The sequence below is a fragment of the Ovis canadensis genome, chromosome 4, assembly GCF_042477335.2.
Source record: "Ovis canadensis isolate MfBH-ARS-UI-01 breed Bighorn chromosome 4, ARS-UI_OviCan_v2, whole genome shotgun sequence".
NCBI lineage: Eukaryota > Metazoa > Chordata > Mammalia > Artiodactyla > Bovidae > Ovis > Ovis canadensis.
The window spans coordinates 107,294,588-107,315,489 of NC_091248.1; the positions used below are offsets into that span (position 1 = coordinate 107,294,588).

The following is a 20,902-nucleotide window of genomic DNA, read 5'->3' on the forward strand; positions in this document are numbered from 1 at the left end:
TCGCGCTGGCTGCTCTGCAGGTGGGGTGAATAGCAGCTGGCTGAAGCCAAGCTAAATGGAGCTCCAGAGCTCGAACTAGAAGCTTCCATGTGACATTTACACAGCACAGCCGTGCTTAGGAGTCTAGCTTAGCACCTATTCACTCAGGGGCAACCTGCCGACCCTCCTTCACTTGAGGGCCTTGTGATTTACACCTAAATGCTCAGAGAGTCTGTGTGTCGCTAAGGGAAGCTGAAGTGGAAGGAAGGCTACAGACTGCCAAGGTCACACAGCCCAGAACTACCAGTCATATTTACTGAGAGCCTGGGCACCCTCCTTTGTGCTCCCGGGGGGAAGCCTTGGCATAGTCCTTTCAGCAAATGCCAGCTTGAGAGAGGTGCAGAAGTCACCTCCTTCGTCTCTGTAGGTGGACTGGAGCATCTGTCTTCCCTCTGAGGTCTGAGTCAGTGCTAGTCCCGCCGGTGGCCCATGCTCCACCCCAAATTCCAGCACAGACAGCTCCCTCATCCGGACCAGACCGGCAGGCTCGCTGTTTGGGTGGGAGAAGGTGGCTACTCTCCCTGACTCCATGCTGCTCCCTAGCACACAGGTCCCCGGTCTCCACCTGCAGACCATCCATCGTAATTGTCTCCCCCGTTGCCCTGAGCTCCTCAAGGGCACGGCCCAAGTCTTTCATCTCCACTGTTCCCTGTCACTTGGCACAGTGCCGGCCACTGGACTGACTCTAAGTGAACCACAGAAGGGCTTCAGCAGCCAGCGCCCGTCAGCCAAGGGTCAGAAACCTGACGTTCAAAACAGTACTTTCTCCCTCGTTTAGGCTTCTGAACCTAAACTGGGTGCTGCCCTGGAACTGTGTCTGAGTCAGTTTGTAGAGCAGCCTATGCCCAGGGAAGGTGTCTGTTCTCTTCCCACTTTCCTTCAGAATAAATGATATTCTCTCTGTGCCTCGGTTTCTCCCACTTGATACCCACGGGCCTCTGAGCAGTCTGTCCTCTCTCCCCCCTTGCCAGGACCTCTGAGGAGGGCGACACGTTTGTAGGATGGTTTCCCTGTGTTTTTTGGGGGGCCATGGGTGGAGTGATATCTGGCCCGGTGTTCTTGGAAGTCACTCTCCTAACCTGAATGAAACCTCCGGGCCGCTGGCTTCGCCTAAGCAAAACCACCTACAAGAGGAACCCTCTGGAGTCGGTGACAGGACTGACCTGTCCAAGCGCGCTCTCAAGATAGAGGGCTGTCAGCCCGGGCGTGCTCTCGAATCACCAGGATGTATCTTTGAAATATCAGAGTCCTGTCTCCTCCATATCTGATCTAGAAGCAGAACGTTGGATGTTTTTTAACCGCTCTCTCCATGCAGTTACATGTATTGGGGACTGACTACCGCTGTGTCGGAGGGTCTTTACCAGAAGGAGCAGTAACAGCCCTTGAACATCCCTGCTGGCCTCCCTCCTCTCCCCCTCCCCACCCCACCACTGGAAGGTGACGATCAGAAGGGGTGTTTGCCTCTTCTGGGCACCCGTGTCGCCTTCCTTAACGGGTTCCGAGACACCGCTATTGTCCCAGGAGAAGCCACAGCCACAGCCCCAGCCCCCCACCCCACGCGGAGCCTGGTGCTGCTCAACCTTGGAGGGCAGATAGGTATCTGTGGAAAGCAGGTCGATTGTGTTTTAGAGGACAGTCCAGAGCTGTCTCTGCAATTTGTTCAAATGAAGACTTTTTTTAACTCTAGCTTGAGGGAGTCTCACCTGGGTCACGCCCACCAGCTCCCAGGCATCACCTCCCCGCCCCACCGTAGCAGGAGAGTCTGCCTCAGCCGCAAGAGGCAAGGCCAGACACCAGTTGAAAATCCCAGACAGCTTCCTCCCCTCCCTCCACATCTTGTCAGATATTTCAAGCTTTGAGTCCTTATTCGTGCTCTGCCTACTTGGCTGGCTGTTCTTGCACTTGAGCGGCTTGTTTGCCTGGACAGGTCCAAGCTGTCTGAGCCATCAGCAGCTGCACCTCCTCCCTCGCGCCTTCTGTCGGAGCCAACCTTGATTCACAGTAGTGCAGATGGCCCGGCCTTCTCCAGCAACGCCCGCCACTCCCAGCCCTCTCGTGCCCTGCTTTCCCAGAGATGAAGGGGCTGGGCCAGGCCTGGCCTGCAGGTCAACCTGGGGCTACCAGGGAGACCACTCAGTTCATGCCCTGGCATATTAACCCAGACAACACACTAAAAAAAAAAAAAATTTTTTTTTTCAATCTGAACCACATCAGTAAGGATATGTCAAGGTCTAAGTTCAGATTATGCAGGAAACACTTCCTAGCCTGCAGCAGAGCTAATCTGTTTTTGCAAATAGCCTTGGTTCTAGCTTCCTAACTCTGCTTGCTAACTGTTACTGAGAGCTGAGAGAGAATCAGAGACAAGGGCAGGTGTCAGACATCAGCGTTCCCTCCTTCCCTCCCCTTCTCTCCCTTTAAGGCAGACTGGGCAACTTCTCTACTGCGCCTTGCTTTCTCAGACAGGCTCCAGGTGCCAAAAGGTGGTGCCCTGTAACATACCACTGTCATCAGTTCATTTCCTTTTTCCTTGTCCCTCTCCAAGAGAAATGAAGTGGCAGATGACAAATGTGAGCGGAGTCGGGGGTGACCTTGGACATAAGAAAGACATGCACACCAGGGCTTGGGCATCACTCTGCCCTCCTGCCGAGCTGCAGGCGAGGCGTAGGAATGGGGGTCCCATCTAGCAGGCTGGGCCTGGGGGAGACCCACAGCCATGCTTTCTGGCAGCAGCCTGCAGCAGGGTGGGGTGCTGGGGCCACAGGCTCCTCGCCCACCCGTGTGGCTTGGCACCAAGTGCAGAGACACTGGCTCATTCGGGTCGTCTGTAAACCTAAGGGACACTAGCACCTACTGGAATGCCATTGCTCCAGCAGTACCAGTGTTCACAGGATTTACCCTGAGGCTCAGCTGCCACTCACATTATTTCCAAGCATTCTCCTCCATTGGAGAAACTGTCCCAGGTGAAAGTGGCTTCAACACAGCCCCCAAAGCCAGCCCTTTCATGAGGGAATATCAGGACTGAGATATATTATCCACTCTCCCTACAACTTGGGGTACTTTCGTAAGGACTGGGTATTTCTAATCCCTGATAATGCTACAGTATCTTTATTGGCACCCAAGGACCAGTAAAGGAAATTAGTCCTGAATATTCATTGGAAAGGCTGAAGCTGAAACTCCAGTACTTTGGCCACCTGATGCAAAGAACTCACTCTTTGAAAAAGACCCTGATGTTAGCAAAGATTGAAGGCAGGAGGACAAGAGTCAACAGAGGATGAGATGGTTGGATGGCATCAGCGACTTGATGGGCATGAGTTTGAGTAAGCTCTGGGAGTTGGTGATGGACAGGGAAGCCTGGCATGTTGCAGTCCATGGGGTCACAAAGAGTCGGACACAACTGAGCGACTGAACTGAAGGACCAGTAACACAGAGACTGAGGCAGAGGCTGCCTGAAGATGTATCTGCTTCTCTCCCCGCCATCAGGGCCAGTCATTTGGCGAGCACGCTCATGCCCTAGTAAGCATGATACAGTGGATGGGATGGAATTAAGGGGCCTTCGATAGTGAAGGACAGGGACGCCTGGCATGCTGCAGTTCATGGAGTAGCAGAGAGTCGGACACGACTTGACAACTAAATAGCAATTCCACTCCTAAGAGTGGGGGTCTGTTCTCTTCTATCCAATTTGATAAGGAAGGAAGGAAGATCTTTTACCTTTTACCAATACTTGGGACCCTTTTATTTCTCTAAAGCCACAGGGTAAATATTCACTAAACTGCTGGATTTCCTATTCTTCAGGACTGGCCCTGTTCTCCAGGGCTTCTGTCTTAGCATTGGGTGTTGCCTTCTCTTCCTGCTACAATTGCTGCTTGGCCTATTAGCCTCAGGAAACTTATTCTCTTGGATCCTTTCTCTTCAAGTATTGCCACATTTTATCCACCTGCCTGCTTTCGTTTTTGACCCACACATTGTCATCATTTAGATCCGCTGGTCTAAGTGACCCCCAGGCACAATCCAGGCTCTTAAGATGAGTGTCTCCACGGTCTGAAATTGACAGTATTTGTCTTAACCCTTAAAGTAACCTTGTTGTAGCCAAAAACCTTAGCCAGCAAACACCTCGGCAGAGGCACTGCCCTCCACCCCACCCCACCGCCCTGCTGACGCAGGAGAACAGCCCTGGAGCCGCGGGGCACAGTGTCTAGAAGGCAGCAGAGCTCCAGTGGGTGCTGCCATCCCCTGGCTGCCAAGCCCCTTGTCACGTAACAGGTTCAGAGGCCTGGAGGTTGAGGGGTGTGGGGGGAGGTTCTGTCCTCCAAACTCACCATGGCATCTGCCAGTCCAGGCCCAAGAGGGCTGCCTGCACAGCCCACATCATCCAGGTGTCTGCTTGATGTCACGATGTCCCGGGCCCACGGGGGCCGCATAAGTAGAGCTGCAAGCTGCCCACTAGATGGTTCCTAACGCCCCAGCACAAGGTGACGCTCTCGGGCTCCGTGTGGCATTCAGTATAGGTGTAGGCATGAGAGATGACGCCCTTCTCTCTGGGGACAGGTAAGGAAGAGATTTCCCAGCTGAGTCTTCCTGGGTCTCTGTTCCAAATGAAAAGGAACGGGCACCATCCCCTCCCCCGCCCCCCCACCACCATCCCTCAGTGTCCCCAGCTCTGCACACCTGATTCCACCTCAGTCCATTTCCCAGCCTCAGCTCTACTGGGGACAAACTCTTTACCCTCATGGTATTCTGTAAGCTGGAGTGGTAAGTCCCGAACCTCCAGAAGGGAGATGAAATGACCTTGTGGGGCTGATGGGTAACAGCACAGCCAGCATTTGTTTTGGGTGTTGATTTCCACGTATTAAGGTTTGAATTGCTACTGAGCTCCCTCGCCCATGTGTGTGACAGTCAGGCCTCTGTATCCACCGTGATGCCCAAGCAGGGACGCGGTGTGGGGCGAGAGCTATGCTGCTGTGCTCTGGCACCTGAGCACGTTTCCGTCTCCAGCACGGAGCTGCCAGTGGGGAAGTGCTGAAGTGGCACTCCGAAGGATCCACCAGGGAGACCCCTCCATCTCCTGCCAAGCTAAACAAACCCTGCCTTGCCCTGTTCTGAATCACACCTCCCTGCAGATTCATTCCTCCTTCCCTGGCGCAGCTCGGGCACCGCCTTCCGGGAAAGTCCTGGGTGTCCGCAAGAGAGGCGTTGGAGGAGAAAGGAGCTGATGGAGGCAAGGGGAGCGTCGTTCAGTCATCTTTTAAGTAGAAAGGAAAAGGTCAGCGGAGCCGCACGGGGCCGCGGCCGCATCAGCGTTGACTCTGCCTCGCTGCGGCAAAGGGGCTGGCTCACTGGGGCGAGCGGTGGGCACTGCCAACCCCACCCAGCTGCTGACAGCCAGGCACAAAGAAATGCGTGCTCTGTACACACAGATGGGTCTGAGTGTCAGCAGGAGCCTGGTTTTAGCCCTTGCCCAGGAAGGGCAGCCCACAACACAGTAATTTAATTAAACTTGCGTCTCTCCATGGCCCACATATTTGAAAAGGTTTGGGGGGAAATGAATCTGGCTGAGGAACATCACCCTGCCGCTCTGGCACTGCCCCAGAGCCGAGCCGCAGCACCATAAAGGGTCTCGCCATCCTGATTACGGCCCAGGGCATCTGTCTGCACTGCAGGCTCTCTGGCCAGGCTGCCTGCTGGAAGCAGTCCGACTCCCATCACAGGGAAGCCACCAGGGGCAAAATAAGGGGACTCCCTGCCCCCGACTCAAGACCTGCTGGCAACAGCCTCAGCAGCACCTAGAGCCATGGTGGCATTAGCGTTCCCCACTGGCCTCAGAGTATAAGAAGGGAGAGGGCAAGACAAGAGGACCCCACCCACCCACCCCCACTGACACTGCGGCCTCAGTCATCACCCCAGTTTCAGTGTTAGCCCACGTGCCTGGTCTTCTGCCCTGAACGTGATCGGTTTTTAAGGACCTGAAATGGATTCAGCTTTTTCATATTACCCTGCTGCCTTCCTCAGGTGCTGTCAGTTTTTGTTCATTATGCCTGAGCTTAATTCACACCCAGACCCGCATGACCTCCCACTGCCTCCCAGCCAGTCTTGCATTAAGTTTATCAACTCCTCGGGGCTTTCCTGGTGGCTCAGTAAAGAATCTGCCTGCAATGCAGGAGATCTTCCCCTGGGTTGGAAAGATCCCCTGGGTGAAGGGAATGACTACCCACTCCAGTATTCTTGCCTGGAGAATGCCATGGACAGAGGAGCCTGGAGGGCTGCAGTCCACGGGGTCACAAAGAGTCAGACAGGAGTTGCCTAAGCTTTTGCTTCTCCCTCCTATTCAGAGTGTCTGGCCTTACCTCTTAGCACTAACCTCTAGCCTGTCTCTCAGCCTTTCTTGTCCTAGGTCAGCAGCACCAAGCCTCAGAGAGGTACATTCTCTGGTGATCTTTCTGTCCCCCCTCCCAAGAGTACATCCTCCTGGCTGGTAATCTCTCCTGCGTAATGAGAAAATAGCAGTACCTCCGAGAGAAAGGGAATTTCTCTGGCACGGTTCAGCTCAACACCAGCAGAACACAGGCTGTTGCTTAGGAGTGGGAATCATTAGAGTCAGGCCATTATTGGAGGGGACCGGTCTCTAGGGGAGCTAGCAGAAATTACCGTTCCTTAATAGACAGAAACTCATTTGCTCAAAGCCCCCGCCCTCCTCTTTATTTCTCTGCATTCCCCACCTCCCTTCTCTTCCCAGCTTTGAAGTTAAGAAGAGAGGTAACTCCACCCGATCCAAGATGGCAAATTTCTGCTAAATTAACTTGGTTAAAAGAGATCCTTGGCTGCAAGCGGCTGTTTTTTAGAATGTTTCTGTTGGGACTTCACTTGTAACCATCAAGAAGGAGACAGATTCTAATTAAATGTATGTGATAGAATTCTAGCCAGGGCCACTCTGTCGTTTCCCTAGAGAAGATTTGTTGAGATGGGGGAAGGGGCGTTCACTGGCTGCAGGCCCCCGAGTCAGCCCAGGCTGTCTGAGGTTTTCCTGTGAGGGTCTCTCCTTGCTTACAGTACCAGGGAAGACGTCTCTGCTTCTCCAGTAGTCAACTTGACCTTGAGCGGACCTCTGACATGATTGGGCTTCTGCAGAACTTCTTTCTACCTGTTCTTCATAGCTCTTCACTTTTATGGAGATGGGTAGGGTGGCCTCAGCCACAAACGCTCCTTCTAGTTTGTTTGCTGGCTGGGCAGCCATCAGAACTCTCCTGCCCTGGAACACTCGTAGTTGAAGAGAAAGGAAAAGTTGCTGGATTTCTCAGTTCTAGTTGTTTGAGTGAAGTCAGGTGTGGGCACCATCTGGCTTAGAGTATGAAGCCCAGATAAAGTACTGGCGTGAAAGGCCTTCCCTTCCTCTCCCTGCCTCCCTGGAAGCAAAAAGTAAGGGATGGCACCAGTTTGCAGACTCCAGGGGGCACTGGTCACCTTGTAGCCTCTGTCCGTGGCGCCCCCTGCCATTATAAGTCTCAGTAGCTCTGCCAGTGCTGGGCTGAGAACCCAGAGACCTAGTCCCAGTACCACCAGCTCGCGGGCACTTTCAGTCAGTGTGAGGCTTCCTTTTCCTCACAAATAAGAGGGTTCACCGAGATTTTCTGAATTTAGCTTGGAAACTCCCTTCACTGTCTCCACCTTCCTCAAGTCAGAAGCTGGAAACTGTCAATCTGTCCTCAGCTGCCCATCCCAGGTCGACCAGCTGTGAGAACACACAAGTGATGTGGAGGGGCCCTCGGCTGACATTGATCCCACTGGTCAGAGCAGGTGTGGACTCATAACAGGAATGCAGAAGAGGGATTAAAGGACGGGAAAGTTACTCTGCAGCCCAACAAGCTGGAACCAGAAGCACACAGAATAGGCCAAGTCCGGTCCTTTCTTGCGCTTGTTCTCCTCTGTGACTTCAGAACCTTTTTTCCTGGTACATGTGCTTACAACACACCCAGCAGCTGCCACTACTTCCCTCACAAAGGGAACCGAATGAAATGCAGGCATGCTGTCTGAGCTGTCTCAGTCTTGCCATATCCCTCTAAGTCTCCTCTCCCCATTCCCCATTGAAAAATTGTCTTCCCTTCCTCTGGTTCCTTTAGCAGTCTCTCCCTCAGCCCTCCCTCCAATCTTAACTCCAGACTTCCCCAACTCATCCCCTTTAGAGATGAATGGGAAGAATACACTGTCATGTCAGAAGGAAGCCATTGTCAATTCATACAGGCAGACGCTAATAGGATAAAGTATTATCCGACTTCCTTTAAGTCCAGAAATTAAGTCTTCTTGCAGTGGTAATGGATTATCACTGTAGCCACTGCAGCTAGGGGGCTGCAGGAACAGGCCGGCCGTATCTGAGGCCTGGGCTCCATGTCTGGCACTGTGATGGGCCTGCCGCAAGGGATGAGCTGTGCATTCCTGCAGACACCATGGCACTATCCAGGGAACTGCCTCCAGCTCATTCAGTTCACCTCCAGGGTGGAACCTGAGTAGGAGGACCTGTCTGAGTGTCCTTAATGAACCTGGGTGAGTGGGTTGGGCCTTGAAGCCTGGGGAACAGTAGCCTGAGGCCAGGAAACCAAACTTCGCACAGGGAACAATTCGTGTGCGAAAGCTCATCTCCGTCATACTTGCTGACTCATGGAACGGGTAGAGTGGCTTATCTGGTGACTACATCCCCACCTGCACAGACAGGGGAACCAGGGTTGTGAAATGTGAGAAACTACAGATTAAGGACTTGCCTCGGAAGGGGAAACAGGACCGTGAAAAGGAAGAAAGAGCCATTGGGCTTCTAGAATGGAAGGATCTTGCGGGGCATCCTTGGTCCTGTCATGACAGATAGTTGTACACACACCGGGGGGGAAGTGTGACAGGAGAAGGAATGGAGGGTGTGCTTTTTATTAATAGGAGGTAGAAGCAGGTGAATGGATATTAAAAAAACAAGGAGATCAAGGGCTGTTCCTTTGGTATTTAGTAATTAATCTCAACTTCAGTAATGGCTCTGGTATTGTTTCTCGGCGCACAGAATGGATGAACCTGAAAAGCTAAGTACCACTTTGGTCCGTCCAATCCCCACACCTGGTGTTAGCATGGCCTCTCAGTCTTACAGCTTCCCTACTACAGGTCCAAAAATCTTTACCGGGCTAAGGTAGAAATGGCAGCACCGTGCTTTCAAATGCTACCTTCCTTGGGCAAGAGAGTCTCCTCTCTCAGGGCTATCCCCCACGGGCCCCAGCCTCATCTCTCTGACTCACTGCCAGGGTCCACGTGCAGCACCGAACTCGCAGTCGTCATGATTTTTATGGGGAAACATGATTTATATAACACCCCCACCACCACCATGGAAATAATACTCTTGTTGTGGATAAACAGTGAGCTGCTATATCCCCACTTCTCCTCTCCATGACTGTCCCTTCTTAGAAAGGAGGGAGCCTGTCAGGATCAGAATTTGATTACAGCCCTGAGGGAGGGGTTGCTCCCAACAGTGGACAGCCTCCAGCATCTCCCGCCCCCCTGCCCAGCAGTGGACAGCCTCCAGCATCGGGAACAGGACTGTCGTGGGTAGGTGGTTTGGCCCAAGTACTGACAGCAAAGCTGGCATGTTCCAGAGGATGAAACCTGTGATCATGCTAAAATCTAATTCTAGCCTCTCATTAGGAAATCAAATGCTTGCTTTCTTTCTTAGGCTTCTCTTGGAAAGTTGATCTCCCTGCCTTTCTTCTCCTCTGCTCTGTGCCATGAATTTCACACTGCCGGTCCTCCCCGCATCCAGGGTCCAGCCAGCCTCCTGTTTGTGAGGGCAGAGGAATCTCCCTGACTTTCCTCCCGAACTGCATTGCAGCCCCTTAGCCTCTGTATCTGCCACATAGCTCCATTCCACTCTCACTTGCTCAGATTATGGTGCTTTTTCTCCTGCCTTGTTTTTCTTTCCTCCAAGCACCCCCCAAAACTGCTCTGAAGCCCCAACAGCCCTCTCTGTGCTCCCTTCTCCTTCCTGGTGCTTCCGTGGGCCCACCTCCCTTGGTAAAGCACCCCGATAAACAAGACGATCTGAGAAGACACTAGGCAACTTATTATCCTCTTGGCAAAGGCCCAGGGTTTCTGGTAGTATTTCCTACCCCAGCTCTCAGCCTGTGCACCATCACCACCAGCTGTGGCACCTTTCCTCTCTCCTGACTCGCCAGAAGAAAAGGTGACCTGTTCCTGGGCTAAGACAGCGCCTTGGGTCATCTAAAGGGCTCAATTAAAGAAGAGAGCACAAAGAAGAAAAGGAAACCCATCTTTTCCGCAGTGCTTGGGCTTGTAGACAGTGCTGTCGTGCTCCCCAGGTCTTCTGAGTGACCATCCCCCCTCACCAGACTAGTTCAGTAGGCGTGTTCTCTCTTTGGATGTGGATGAGGTTCAATAATAGAGGTGGTGATGGAGGCTGGTCAGTTGGTCTTCCCCTTATGTAATATCATCAAATTTTAATTCCTACAACAACCTATGAAGTATTGAAGTAGACACCAATATTATGTCCATTTTAGAGATGAGGAAAATGAGTATTTGTCTGAAGTCACACAGCTAGTAAGTGATAGAGCTGGAATTCAGCCTGGGGAGACTGGCTCCAGAGTCTGTACTTGCAAGCACTATGTTGTATTGCTTTGCAGATATGTATATTTCACTGATCTGCTTCCTGAAGCCTTTATCCCTGCTCCAAGAAGCAATTCACTTCATCTCAATATAAAGCAAAGATGAAAACAACCTTAATCCACTGCCCAAACCATTCTTCCCCCCTCCAGGGGAAAGGGTGCTTTCTGAATGGATGGAAACCAAGAGAGGTGCTTTGAGCCAAAAGTGCCTTGCAGTTTAGCTGAGGCAGGATTTCGAAATGGCGTGAACAGTGCCTGCATTAGCCGATGGCATGGAGCACTGAGTGCCAGCAGAGGAGATAAAATCAGACATATGTTTGGATATAAATGTTCTCTTTTTCTCTTCTTTTTCTTCTCTAATTTTAAGCCCCTCCTGCTTTGTTGCAGTAAAATGTTGGAGCCGTAATTGTGGGCCCTGGCCCCTGAGGTAGTAGCCTGGGCTGAGTGAAGCCCACTTAGCCTTCTGTTAATCTCTACTCAGCTCTACTGAGGTGAGCCAGAGCTCTTCACTGTGAATAGCATGGACTCTGGACCTCTTCCCCCTTAATAGGAATTGTCTTGAAGGGACCCTACTATTAATATGCTGCCCGCCCTCCCTCCGACCACCACCCCCACACCCCACCAGCTTTGATACATATTAACAGCCATGATAAAGCAGATGTCCCTAGGCCTTAGAAACTAGTTTGTCTCCTCTACCCTCACTGCCAATAGGATGCAGCTTTATGACCAAAGAGTCATAAAATGCCCTAGAGCAGATTATGGGAGTAGCAATCAGATCATGATTTTAGAGCTGGGGCTAGGGCAGATGCAATGGAGAAGAGTTAAGGAGCCCCCCGCCTCCCCAAACAGTCTCACTGTTCAGCCAGACAAGCAGAAAGCACTCCACTGTGCACAAGTTGCTCTGAGAGGTGCTTTAAGACCTCTGTCAATCCTTTACTCTGCAGAGCTTCCCAGGCCAAGGTTGGGAGAGCACCCAGCCTTGTCTGTCACCTTTTACCTAGCAGTCATTGCCCTCTGTGGGATTCCTGTGGTTTCTGTCTGCCATTGAACCTAAGAATCGGGCAGCTATTTTGTGTAGTCCTGAGAATCCAACTCCTTAGTGAGCACACGTGGCCCTTGGGCCAGCTCTGGGGCCCCTGTGGTCAGAATTCTGCTCAGTAGAGCTGGTTCAAAGGAGATTGGACAGCTCCAAGAGGGAGGAGAAAAGAGCACAGCAGTATCTATGGGCAGGTCCCATTTTCATGTTGGCCAGGAGGGAAATATGTTCTTGGGAGCCTGAATGAGAAATCACATTGGTTTGGGGAGTCAGGAGACCTGGCTTTCAATCCCACCTCTTCCCCTAATTAGCAGTGTGACCTTGGACTATATCATTCAGTTGCTCTGGGGCTCCATTTCCTTGATTATAAAATGTGAAGGGATTAGACTACATGATTTTTCACGGCCTTTAAAAAATTCTGTCACAAAAACTCCCTAACTCCATATAATCAGCAGCACTCTTTTCCCTCTAACATGTTGCTATGACTTTTCCCACCCCCCTGCCCCAATCCAGCGAGCTGCCAACCCATGTTCCATTCTCAAGTAACAAACCCTACAGTTTGGCCAGGCCAAGGATGAGTCTCCTGCCCAGCATTAAAGGTGGCACTTTCAGTGCTCAGGGGACCCCTCTCTGAAAAGTTGACCCAAGTGCCTGCTACAGAGGAGGGCATACTCAACACCATGGCTAAGTAGCATTGCCGCTCTAGAGGATGAACCAGTGCCCAGGTCAGAGAGCAGGCCCAGTGAGCAAAGGAACCCCCTCTAACAGCTCTAAGGACACTCAAGCCCGTGAACCATATCCTGTCTCCACAACGTCCTCTGACGTTCCTCCGGGAAAACACCTCTCCCTCAGATTCCAGAGCCTGAATATGCCCCACCCCCAGGACAGGTGCATTTGTTCTTAGGACTCTTCCCCAGGAATGTCTCAGGCCTGTTTCTTCACCTCTCTCCTCAGATGTCTATTCAGCCCCCATGCCTTTGTCATTTCACAGCAACTGCATAGTTCCCTGACTGCCCAGAGAGCTGTCAGAAGAGCAGGGGTGGGAGGAAATGGGCTCCACACCCTCTGCTTCTGAGGCCGCTCCTTCCTTCACAATCACCTCTGAATGTGTACCCGGGAAGCTATTCTAATAAACAGCCTGAGTTGTGGCTATGGCACTAGGAGAGGGGGTGATTTCTTGCATTTTTTCAGCTGGTCCTCGCCAAGTCCCACCCTTTTTTCTGCTGCAGTTTTCTCTCTCTTTTATTGGGGGTAGGGTAGCAGAGGACAGGCGGAGGGAACGCATCTTTGTAGCCTAGAAACATGAATAGCAGTTTCTTAAAGTGTGAGCCCATGCATACATGCTACCACAAACACGGATACCCAGAAATTTTGTATAAGCAAAATACACAGAGAGGAGGATTAAGAATTGGCCCTTTCTTAGCCAACTGCTGCAAAGTGCTGCCGCCTCTCTCCCTGTTCAGCGCCAGGGAGATCACACCCACTCAGTCCCGATTCCCTGCATTAGTATAAATACTGGCGCTTGAAGAGACGCAGGGTCCCAGTTCAGGCAGCCTGCCTGAATGACACTCCTCAGCTAAGCATCAGGAGACCGACACCCACCACCACCACCAAGAGACACATTTGTTTATTTAGTATCCAGAGAATGGGAGCAGCCCTGCCAGAGGGATCTTTTAATCCCAACAACATTATTGCAGTCCTCTTCAGTCCCAGTCCCCCAGGGGCCCCCAGTAAAGCTGGTGCTGTCTGACCAGCAGCTTCTGCTGAGGTGGCATTTAACTCCTGGCCAGGTCCCAGGAGCTGAGGTTGACCCATTTCCCCCGCTTTTCCAGGGCACAGGAAATTCAGTTCTACCCCCAACAGAGCCAGGGACTAACACACTTAGCTTGTGAAAGGTGCACTAGAATCGGGGTACTTTTATTTAAGCTAAGGAAAAGTGGTTGACAGCGTCAATGTGTTCCCATACTTATAAAGAAATTGAACATGGTCCTCCCCTCCCCTTTATTCCTTTAAATAGAAATGATTCGGTCAATGCTCATAAGAAGCTATAGGTTCAGGGTCTTACTCAATTTAACCCTTTAGGGACATTGAATTAAAAATTGAACAATATTTATTAAAATACAAAAATACACTTTTCTCACATTACAATCAATGTTCTTTTGTTGGCGTTTCCCCACCCCCCACCCCACCCCCCTTTCAAATCTGAACCCTTTATTTCCTTTTAAAGCTAAAATAATAAGTAAAGTTACATCATTAAATGGATCAGCATAACAGAGATCTCTGCCTTCCCCACCCGTGCCCACCCTTTCTCTCCCCCTCCTTCTGAGGCAGGCCTGGGAGAGGGAAGCCTTTTGCCCCACTGTGCTACATTCAACAGGACTCCACGGCCAACTCACTGTGCGTGCGTGTGCATCACTTTGTTCGAACTGTGGATTTCAGATCTTTTTTTCTGAAGCATCCTTGGTGAGGAAAGGCTTCATCACTTTAAATGAGCCTGTGTCCCCTGTCTCCCCCTTTTCTTCTCTCCCCATCTTCTGCCCCCCTACCCATCACCACAACCCATTGACATCAGCCGTAATAATCCCTAATGAATCAGCATTTAGAATAGTCACCAAATCACAAGCATGAGAAAAGCTTCCACTCCCAGCCTCTCCTCCCTTTCTCCACCTTAAAACAAACAAACCCTTTATAAAAGAAAATCATCAAATGCCATCATTGTCGACAATCATTTGTCAGATACTGGGAACAACAGGTGGACGTGGCACTATGCTGATGTATGGCCTCCTGTGAATACCTTTTCTCTGTTGCTCTCTGCTCCCATCCCTCTCTGGGACCCCAGGCCCCTTCAGGAGCCACCTCCTTCACCTGGAAAGCCCTGAATAGACACATGCCTTGCACAGAGTGGGTTAAGCCCAACTGCAGGAATCTGACAATGTGAAAGCATTTGACTGCGAGCTACGCCAGCTCCCTTCCTTCTCTGCTCCTTCCCTCCACACTCCCGTCAGGCGGGGCATGCGGTGTCCCAGTGCACAAACCAAGAAGACCTGTGCACAGGGGTGCACACCCTCAGTCCCTTGAGGGTTTCATTTGGATTTCGGTGATTTTCCTGTTTAAAACACCGTGTTACAGATCTGTCTTCCCCTTGGCCTCAGAAGAAAAATTTATTGCCTCTCAACATTCTAAGCACAGTACAAATTCTTAGTGCTTTTTTTTTTTTTTTGGAATTTTTTTTGTTTAAATAAGGTAAATCTGCAAAGACAGCTCTCAGCCTAAGAAAGATGTCTATAGAAATGGGTAGTCCTGGGTCCTATGAAGCATCTTCTAAAAAAAAAATGACAAATTCCATCTACCCCCACCCCACCCCTCAGCAGCCCACACCCTAACTCTTTAGGGATGTTTGTTGGTGTTTTAAGTTGGTTTTATCTTAGCAGTTTTAACCGTATACCAGAAATCCCTTCTGGCCACATAGCAAGTTGACTTGTGACTTCTACCCCACAACATTCCCAAGATAACCCTCCCCTACCCCCTTTAAATAGAACTTACAAGTTAGAAAATAGTTTTGTTTTGAGTTTTCTTTTTTAAATTTTAATATAATCTGTTTCTTTTACCAGCCCATAGATTTAATATATAAGCATATACAAGAAAAAGTCTCTCCCCACTCTGTACAAAAGTTGCTGTCTTTGTGTGTGTGTGCATTCTATTGCATTTGTATAAGTTTTTTGGGGGGCGGGGGGAGTCATATCTGAGTTTCCTGTACCTTGTCCTTGGTATGGGTCTGAATGATATAAGGTTCAGAGATAGTGGTGACCGCGGGGTGGAGAGAGTTCCCCAGGCTGTTTTCTGTCCAGTGGGCCCCGTGTGCTGGTTTGTAGGTGTTGTAGTTAATATGGTCATGAATTGTGGGCAGCACGACTGCCCCCTCACCTGATACACCGGCCGGAGCTGCTGTTGCTGCTGCAGGTGCCGCCGCTGGGATGTCGTCGTCCACCTGGATAATCTCAACTGTCCGGGCGGCTGTGACTGTACTCCTCTGCTGGTGCCGCTTGCGAAGTTTATAGAAGACAATCAACATGGCAGCAGCGAGCAGGGTCACTGCCACAAAGCAGCCGATGATGATCTTGGTGGTCTTCATGACTTCATCCAGGCTGGTCTGCATCTTGTCGTTGGTGTCCGTCGCGGTCACTGCCACCTGCTTGGGCACACGGGTGGTCTGGATGAGCACCGTGGTAGAGGTGGTATAGGCCGGCTGGTAACCAGTGGACGTCGTAGGAACAGGCTTGTACTTGCGCGTTGTGTCCTCGGGCGAGATCTCGGTGGTCTCCACCGTGACCGTGGTGAAGAAGCTGTAGTTGGAGGTGTTGAGCTCGGCCGTGCTCACGTTGAGGTAGGCCGAGGCGTTGGAGTTGCCTGCCACGTTGGTCACCATGCACGTGTATACCCCTGTGTCTGAGAGCAGCACGTGGGAAAAGTTCAAGGTGCCGTCGTTTAGGACGGAGATCCGTGGGTGGCGGGAGGCGTGGCTGAGCACTGTCCCATTGGGCAGCAACCACTTCACAGAGGACATGGGGGGAGTCCGACACTTAAGTTCCGCCATCCGACCTTCCGAGATATTGAGGTCCCGAGGGGCATCCATGATGAAGGGGGCGGAGCACTGGAAGGAGGCCTGGTCCACCTCCACCAGGTAGCGGCCTCGCATGTGCAAGGGAGCGTGGCAGCGGCCGCAGCAGGTGGAATTGGTGGGTATGTACTCCCGAAGCCACCAGGCTAGCCAGAGAATGTCACAATCACAGTTCCAAGGGTTGTGGTGTAGGTGCAACTCCACCAGATACCTCAGGGGGGTGAAGAGGTCATGGGGCAAAGAAGAGAGGTTATTATGGGCCAGGTTGAGTTCCACCAGCGAGGCCAGCCCATCAAAAGCATTGCGCTCAATCAGGCTGACCTGTGAGTTCATGACCCATAGCTTCTTGAGGGAGCCGAGGCCATGGAAGGAGCCAGGCCTGATCTCCGGGAAGTGGTTCCCCGACATCTCCAGCTCCTCCAGCCCCACGAGCGGGGTGAGGTTGGGCATGTCCTTGATGTTGCACATGCCCAAGTTCAGGTACTTGAGGTTGAACAGTCCCTCAAAGGCCCCCTCGGAGATGTACTCCAGCTTCTTGAGCTCCCCCAGGTCCAGGCGCATGAGGGAGGGCACCCGGTTGAAGGCATAAGAGGGGATGCTCTCTATGGGGTTGTTGCGCAGCCAGAGCTCCCGCAGCTTGGACAGGTATTCGAAGGCCCCGCTGGGGATGACCGTCAGCCAGTTGTCGAACAGCTCCAGGGTGTTGAGGCTGGCCAGGCCATTGAAGGCCCCCACCTCTATCTGCCGGATGGAGTTCCTGCCCAGCTGCAAGACCTCCAGGTGGTGGAGGTGGCGGAAGGTGTCAGCCTGAATCATCTGGATATTGTTCTCCATGAGGTTGAGGTACCGGGTGTTGGAAGGAATCCCCTGAGGGACCTCGGAGAGGCCCCGGCGGGTGCACACCACCTTGCTGAACTGATTACTGCACGAGCAGACGGATGGGCAGTTCTGGGGCCCGGCGGAGGCAGCAGCAGCGATGGCTGCACACAGAATCCACACTTGCGCCGTGAGGTAGACGACGGGGAGCAGGACGGCATTCCAGGTGTGATGCACAGTTACCTGCCACAAGAGCTTCATGGTGTGGCACGTTCATAATTCACCATCGCCTGGGATTTTGGCTCGGAAAGGAGAACCAGCCCTACCCCGGCTTAAGTGAGCTAGGAGCTCCTCTTTCCATCTGGAGAAGGAGGTGGGGAGGGGGCGATTAGAGAGTCGGAGCAGATCGGCCGGGAAGAAAAAAAAATCATGCCAAAACTAAAGAGTGGCCCCTCGTCTACCAGCGCCCCCCGCCCCAGGCCAACCCTCGGAAAGCTGGGACTTGCTCTCCCCCCGAGGCGACCATCCCCACCCCATCATTCGCTGTCACCTACCTCGGAAGGAAGGAAGGGAAGAACTGGCGTGGTGTCCTTAAGCGTTCTCCGCCGGAGCTGGCCACCTCGTTCCCATTCTCACTTCTTAGTTTTAATTAACAAAAGGGGGGAAGTCGAGGGGGCGGGGAGGTCAGAGGGGAGGGGAGGGGAGGGGAGGAGTGGGGGGAGACAAAATGGCTTCTAGTAAATCCGGAGCCGGCGAGCGGAGCCGCGGAGTTGAGGCGCGCCGGGAGAGCCGAGGCCCGGCGGGCTATGCAGGTGCATGCCCCCCCCTCCGCCCGAGGCGGGGCGCCGCCAGCGCTTCCCGGCTTTGTCCTTGGACCCTGGCCCCGGCTCGCACCAGCCGAGGGGGATGCCGCTTCATCGCCGGAGTGTGCCTCCGGTGCCCCCCGCCCGCTCCGGGGTTGCTACCAGGCGGGGAGTGAGGGGGCGCCCCGCAGCCTCCCAGGCCGCGCTCGCAGCCGCCGCCGCGCTGCCCCCTCTCCTGGTGTCGGCCGCTCCCGGCCCGAGGCAGCTGATGCAGTCGTTCGCTCGCGGTGCTGCGAGAGTTAAGAGGAGGTGTCCGCCGCTCCTTCGCCCCCTCCCTCTTCGACACACACCCCCTTCTCTCCTCGCTTCTTCTCTTAAGGGTTAAAAAGCCCCAAACTGGTCTGAGTTTCCCAGTCCGCCGGCTGCTGGTGCAAAGAGCAGTAATCCGTCCAGCCCCCCGAGGGGCAGCGGCGTAGAGGCAGCGCCGGGACCTGGTCCGCCGGCCGGAGGAGCGCAGCGGCGGCGGCGGCGGCCGTGTCGCCCCGAACCGCAGGCCCTTTCGGGGAGTCCGGGGGCGCGGAATCGCCCGCCGCAGCCAGGCCCCCAGCGCACCGCCGGCTCTGGCTTTGTGCGGAGAGAGCGAGTTCGGGGCTCCGGCCCCCGGCGCCTTCAGCGGCTGCGCTGCCCGCGGACTGCTGCTGCTGCTGCAGCGGCCCCGGCGCTGGCGGCGGCGTGAGCAGCGGGGGTCGCGGCTGCGGGGAACGCTCCGGAGCCCGGGAACATGGTCCCCGCTCGCTAGCGGCGGCGGCGGCGGCAGCAGCAGCGGGGCCCCTGCGCGCGGCGCCCACCGTCTCCTCCTCGCGCCGGGCTCGCGGTGTTGCAGGCAGCAGCCACGCGGACTGCTCTCTCATCCTTTTGTCCTTCAGTCAGAACGTGAATGTACTGCTGACGCATACTGTTCTGGGGAGAAGATTAGCGTGATGCAGTGCTCTTATGTATTAACACCGCTCCCCCTCCGCTGCCTGCCCTCGAGGGGTTAACGCCGGCGCCTTCCAGCGCCGCGCCGCGCCGGCCCGCGCCGCGCAGCCCCGAGCTCCGCGCCTCCGTCCGACTTCCTCCCTCCTTCCTTCCTTCCTCCCTTCCTCCCTCCCTCCCTGCCTTCCTCCTTCCTTCCTTTCTCCCCCACCGCCCCCCCCCCGCCCCCCGCCCCGGCCGTTTCCTCCCCGCCCCCTCTAGACGCGGGGAGCGGGCCGGGCGAGGGAGCCGGAGTGAGCGTCAAGTGAGGGGCCGCGCGCAAGTCGCAGGCGTTCGCAGCTATTTTGGTCCGATCGGAGGGAGCCGCCGGGTGGCCTCTGATAGGCTGGAGCGGCGCGGGGCTGCTGCGGAGGGACCGCGCGGGGGCCCCCGCCCCCACCCTGGGGCTCTGGGCGCGGTGGGCTCAGGGCCCTGGGAGCTGGAGGCGCGGCGGCCCACGGCGGGGCTACTGCTGTTGGCGTGCCTCCTGCCCCGACCGCGTCATCCTCACCCCCGTCGCCTGCTGACGGGGCGACCGGCCCGGGCTGCACGCTCGGAGTTCCGAGCTGCACTGGGGGGGGGGGGCGGGGGGGGACGCGGGGGCGGCCAGGGCGCTGCTGCACAGATGCCGATTCGTCCTGTTCCGCGGCCGCTCCCCCCCCCCCCCCCCACCTCGCACATTTCCTCACCTCGGCTTTAACTGGGGCTTTAAATGATCGTTTTCTTAATGAGGGTTGTGGGGGAGGCAAACAGTGGAAGGAAAGACCAAGTGCGGGGAGCTAGTGGAATGACAACCTGGGACACCACAACCACCAACGGGAAGGATCGAGGTGAACTCCCAGCCACCACGGCACAACCCGTTGTTCATTCATGCAGCGGAACCCTGGCTTCTCACTCTTTGCAGCCCGCTCCCTTTCCCCTCCCCGTGCCCAGAGTTTGGACTGAGTGGGTCTTAAACCCTCTGCCCCAGGAGCTTAACCAGCTCTTATTTGTTGCCTGAACTGCCTGGGAAGAACTGCGTAGCAACCTGCCCCTACTTCTGGTGAGAGGAGACTCCGGGGCATTGGATGGACCAGTGTAGGAGAGGGAGCAGAACTTGGTCGGCCTTTTCCCACTGGAGAAAACGACTGGCCCTTTCTCTGCCTAGTGGGGGTGGGGCCATCTGTGGCTCAGCCCTGGAAAGCCAGCTGGTAGAATATGGCATTGGTTTAGTGATGCTTACCCCTAGGCTCCTTTCCTTGTGCCCCGCCCCCCTCTGCCTTAGCAAGCTTACTTTTCTACCACCTCCATGTGAGCTATTGCTTAAGAAGAGGAGGTCCTGGATCTCTCAGCTCTCTGGGTTGTGCCACACCCTTATCTCAGCATTCTCTGCTGCCCAGTAACCTGAAACATCCTTAAATATGCCAGGGAATTTTTGAAGTCCTTGAATGGAGTGAAAGCAGTTCCATTGTTGGCAAGTTGGGTTCCCCATTGTTTACCAACATTTTATTATGCATTTGCAGTCAAATAATAATGACGTTAATAGTTAATATGTGACCTAAAATCACATAGTAAGTGGGGAGCCAGTCGTTGAACCCTGGCAGAGCTCAGATGTCTAGAACTTGGGTAGTAGAAGTGATTCTCCAGAGTTTTCTCCCAGTCAATAAGAACTCAGGTTTCATTCATCTCCTTCAAGAGTCATTTACTGGGATGTTTGTCTGCTGGCTAGATGGATGGATCTGTTCTTGTTTAATCTTCCTTTACCCGGTGACACAGTTACCATAGTTGTCTCCATTTTGTGGGTGGAGGTACTGAGCTCAGGCAGGCAAATAACATACTCAAGGTCATACACTCAGAAAGCAACAGAGCCAGCATCTCAATCCAGTCTTCAAATCCTGAGCTTGGTGTTTTCATCACTGTTAGAAAAATGTTCAGTATGTTCACTCTGCATAGAGTTCAT

At 53.7% G+C, this 20,902-nt stretch overlaps 2 protein-coding genes across 2 annotated transcripts in view; one reads left to right on the forward strand and one right to left on the reverse strand.

Moving 5' to 3' along the window:
- SND1 (staphylococcal nuclease and tudor domain containing 1) overlaps nucleotides 1–20,902 on the forward strand; it is a 420,634-nt gene that overhangs the window by 340,438 nt on the left and 59,294 nt on the right. The window lies entirely within an intron of this gene.
- LRRC4 (leucine rich repeat containing 4) lies at nucleotides 14,918–18,862 on the reverse strand. The gene is made up of 2 exons (XM_069586935.1): nucleotides 17,701–18,862; nucleotides 14,918–17,507 (listed from the first exon to the last, which is right to left on the reverse strand). The coding sequence occupies exon 2, from the start codon at nucleotides 17,405–17,407 to the stop codon at nucleotides 15,449–15,451; it is 1,959 nt and encodes a 652-aa protein (XP_069443036.1). The 5' UTR covers nucleotides 17,408–17,507; nucleotides 17,701–18,862; the 3' UTR covers nucleotides 14,918–15,448.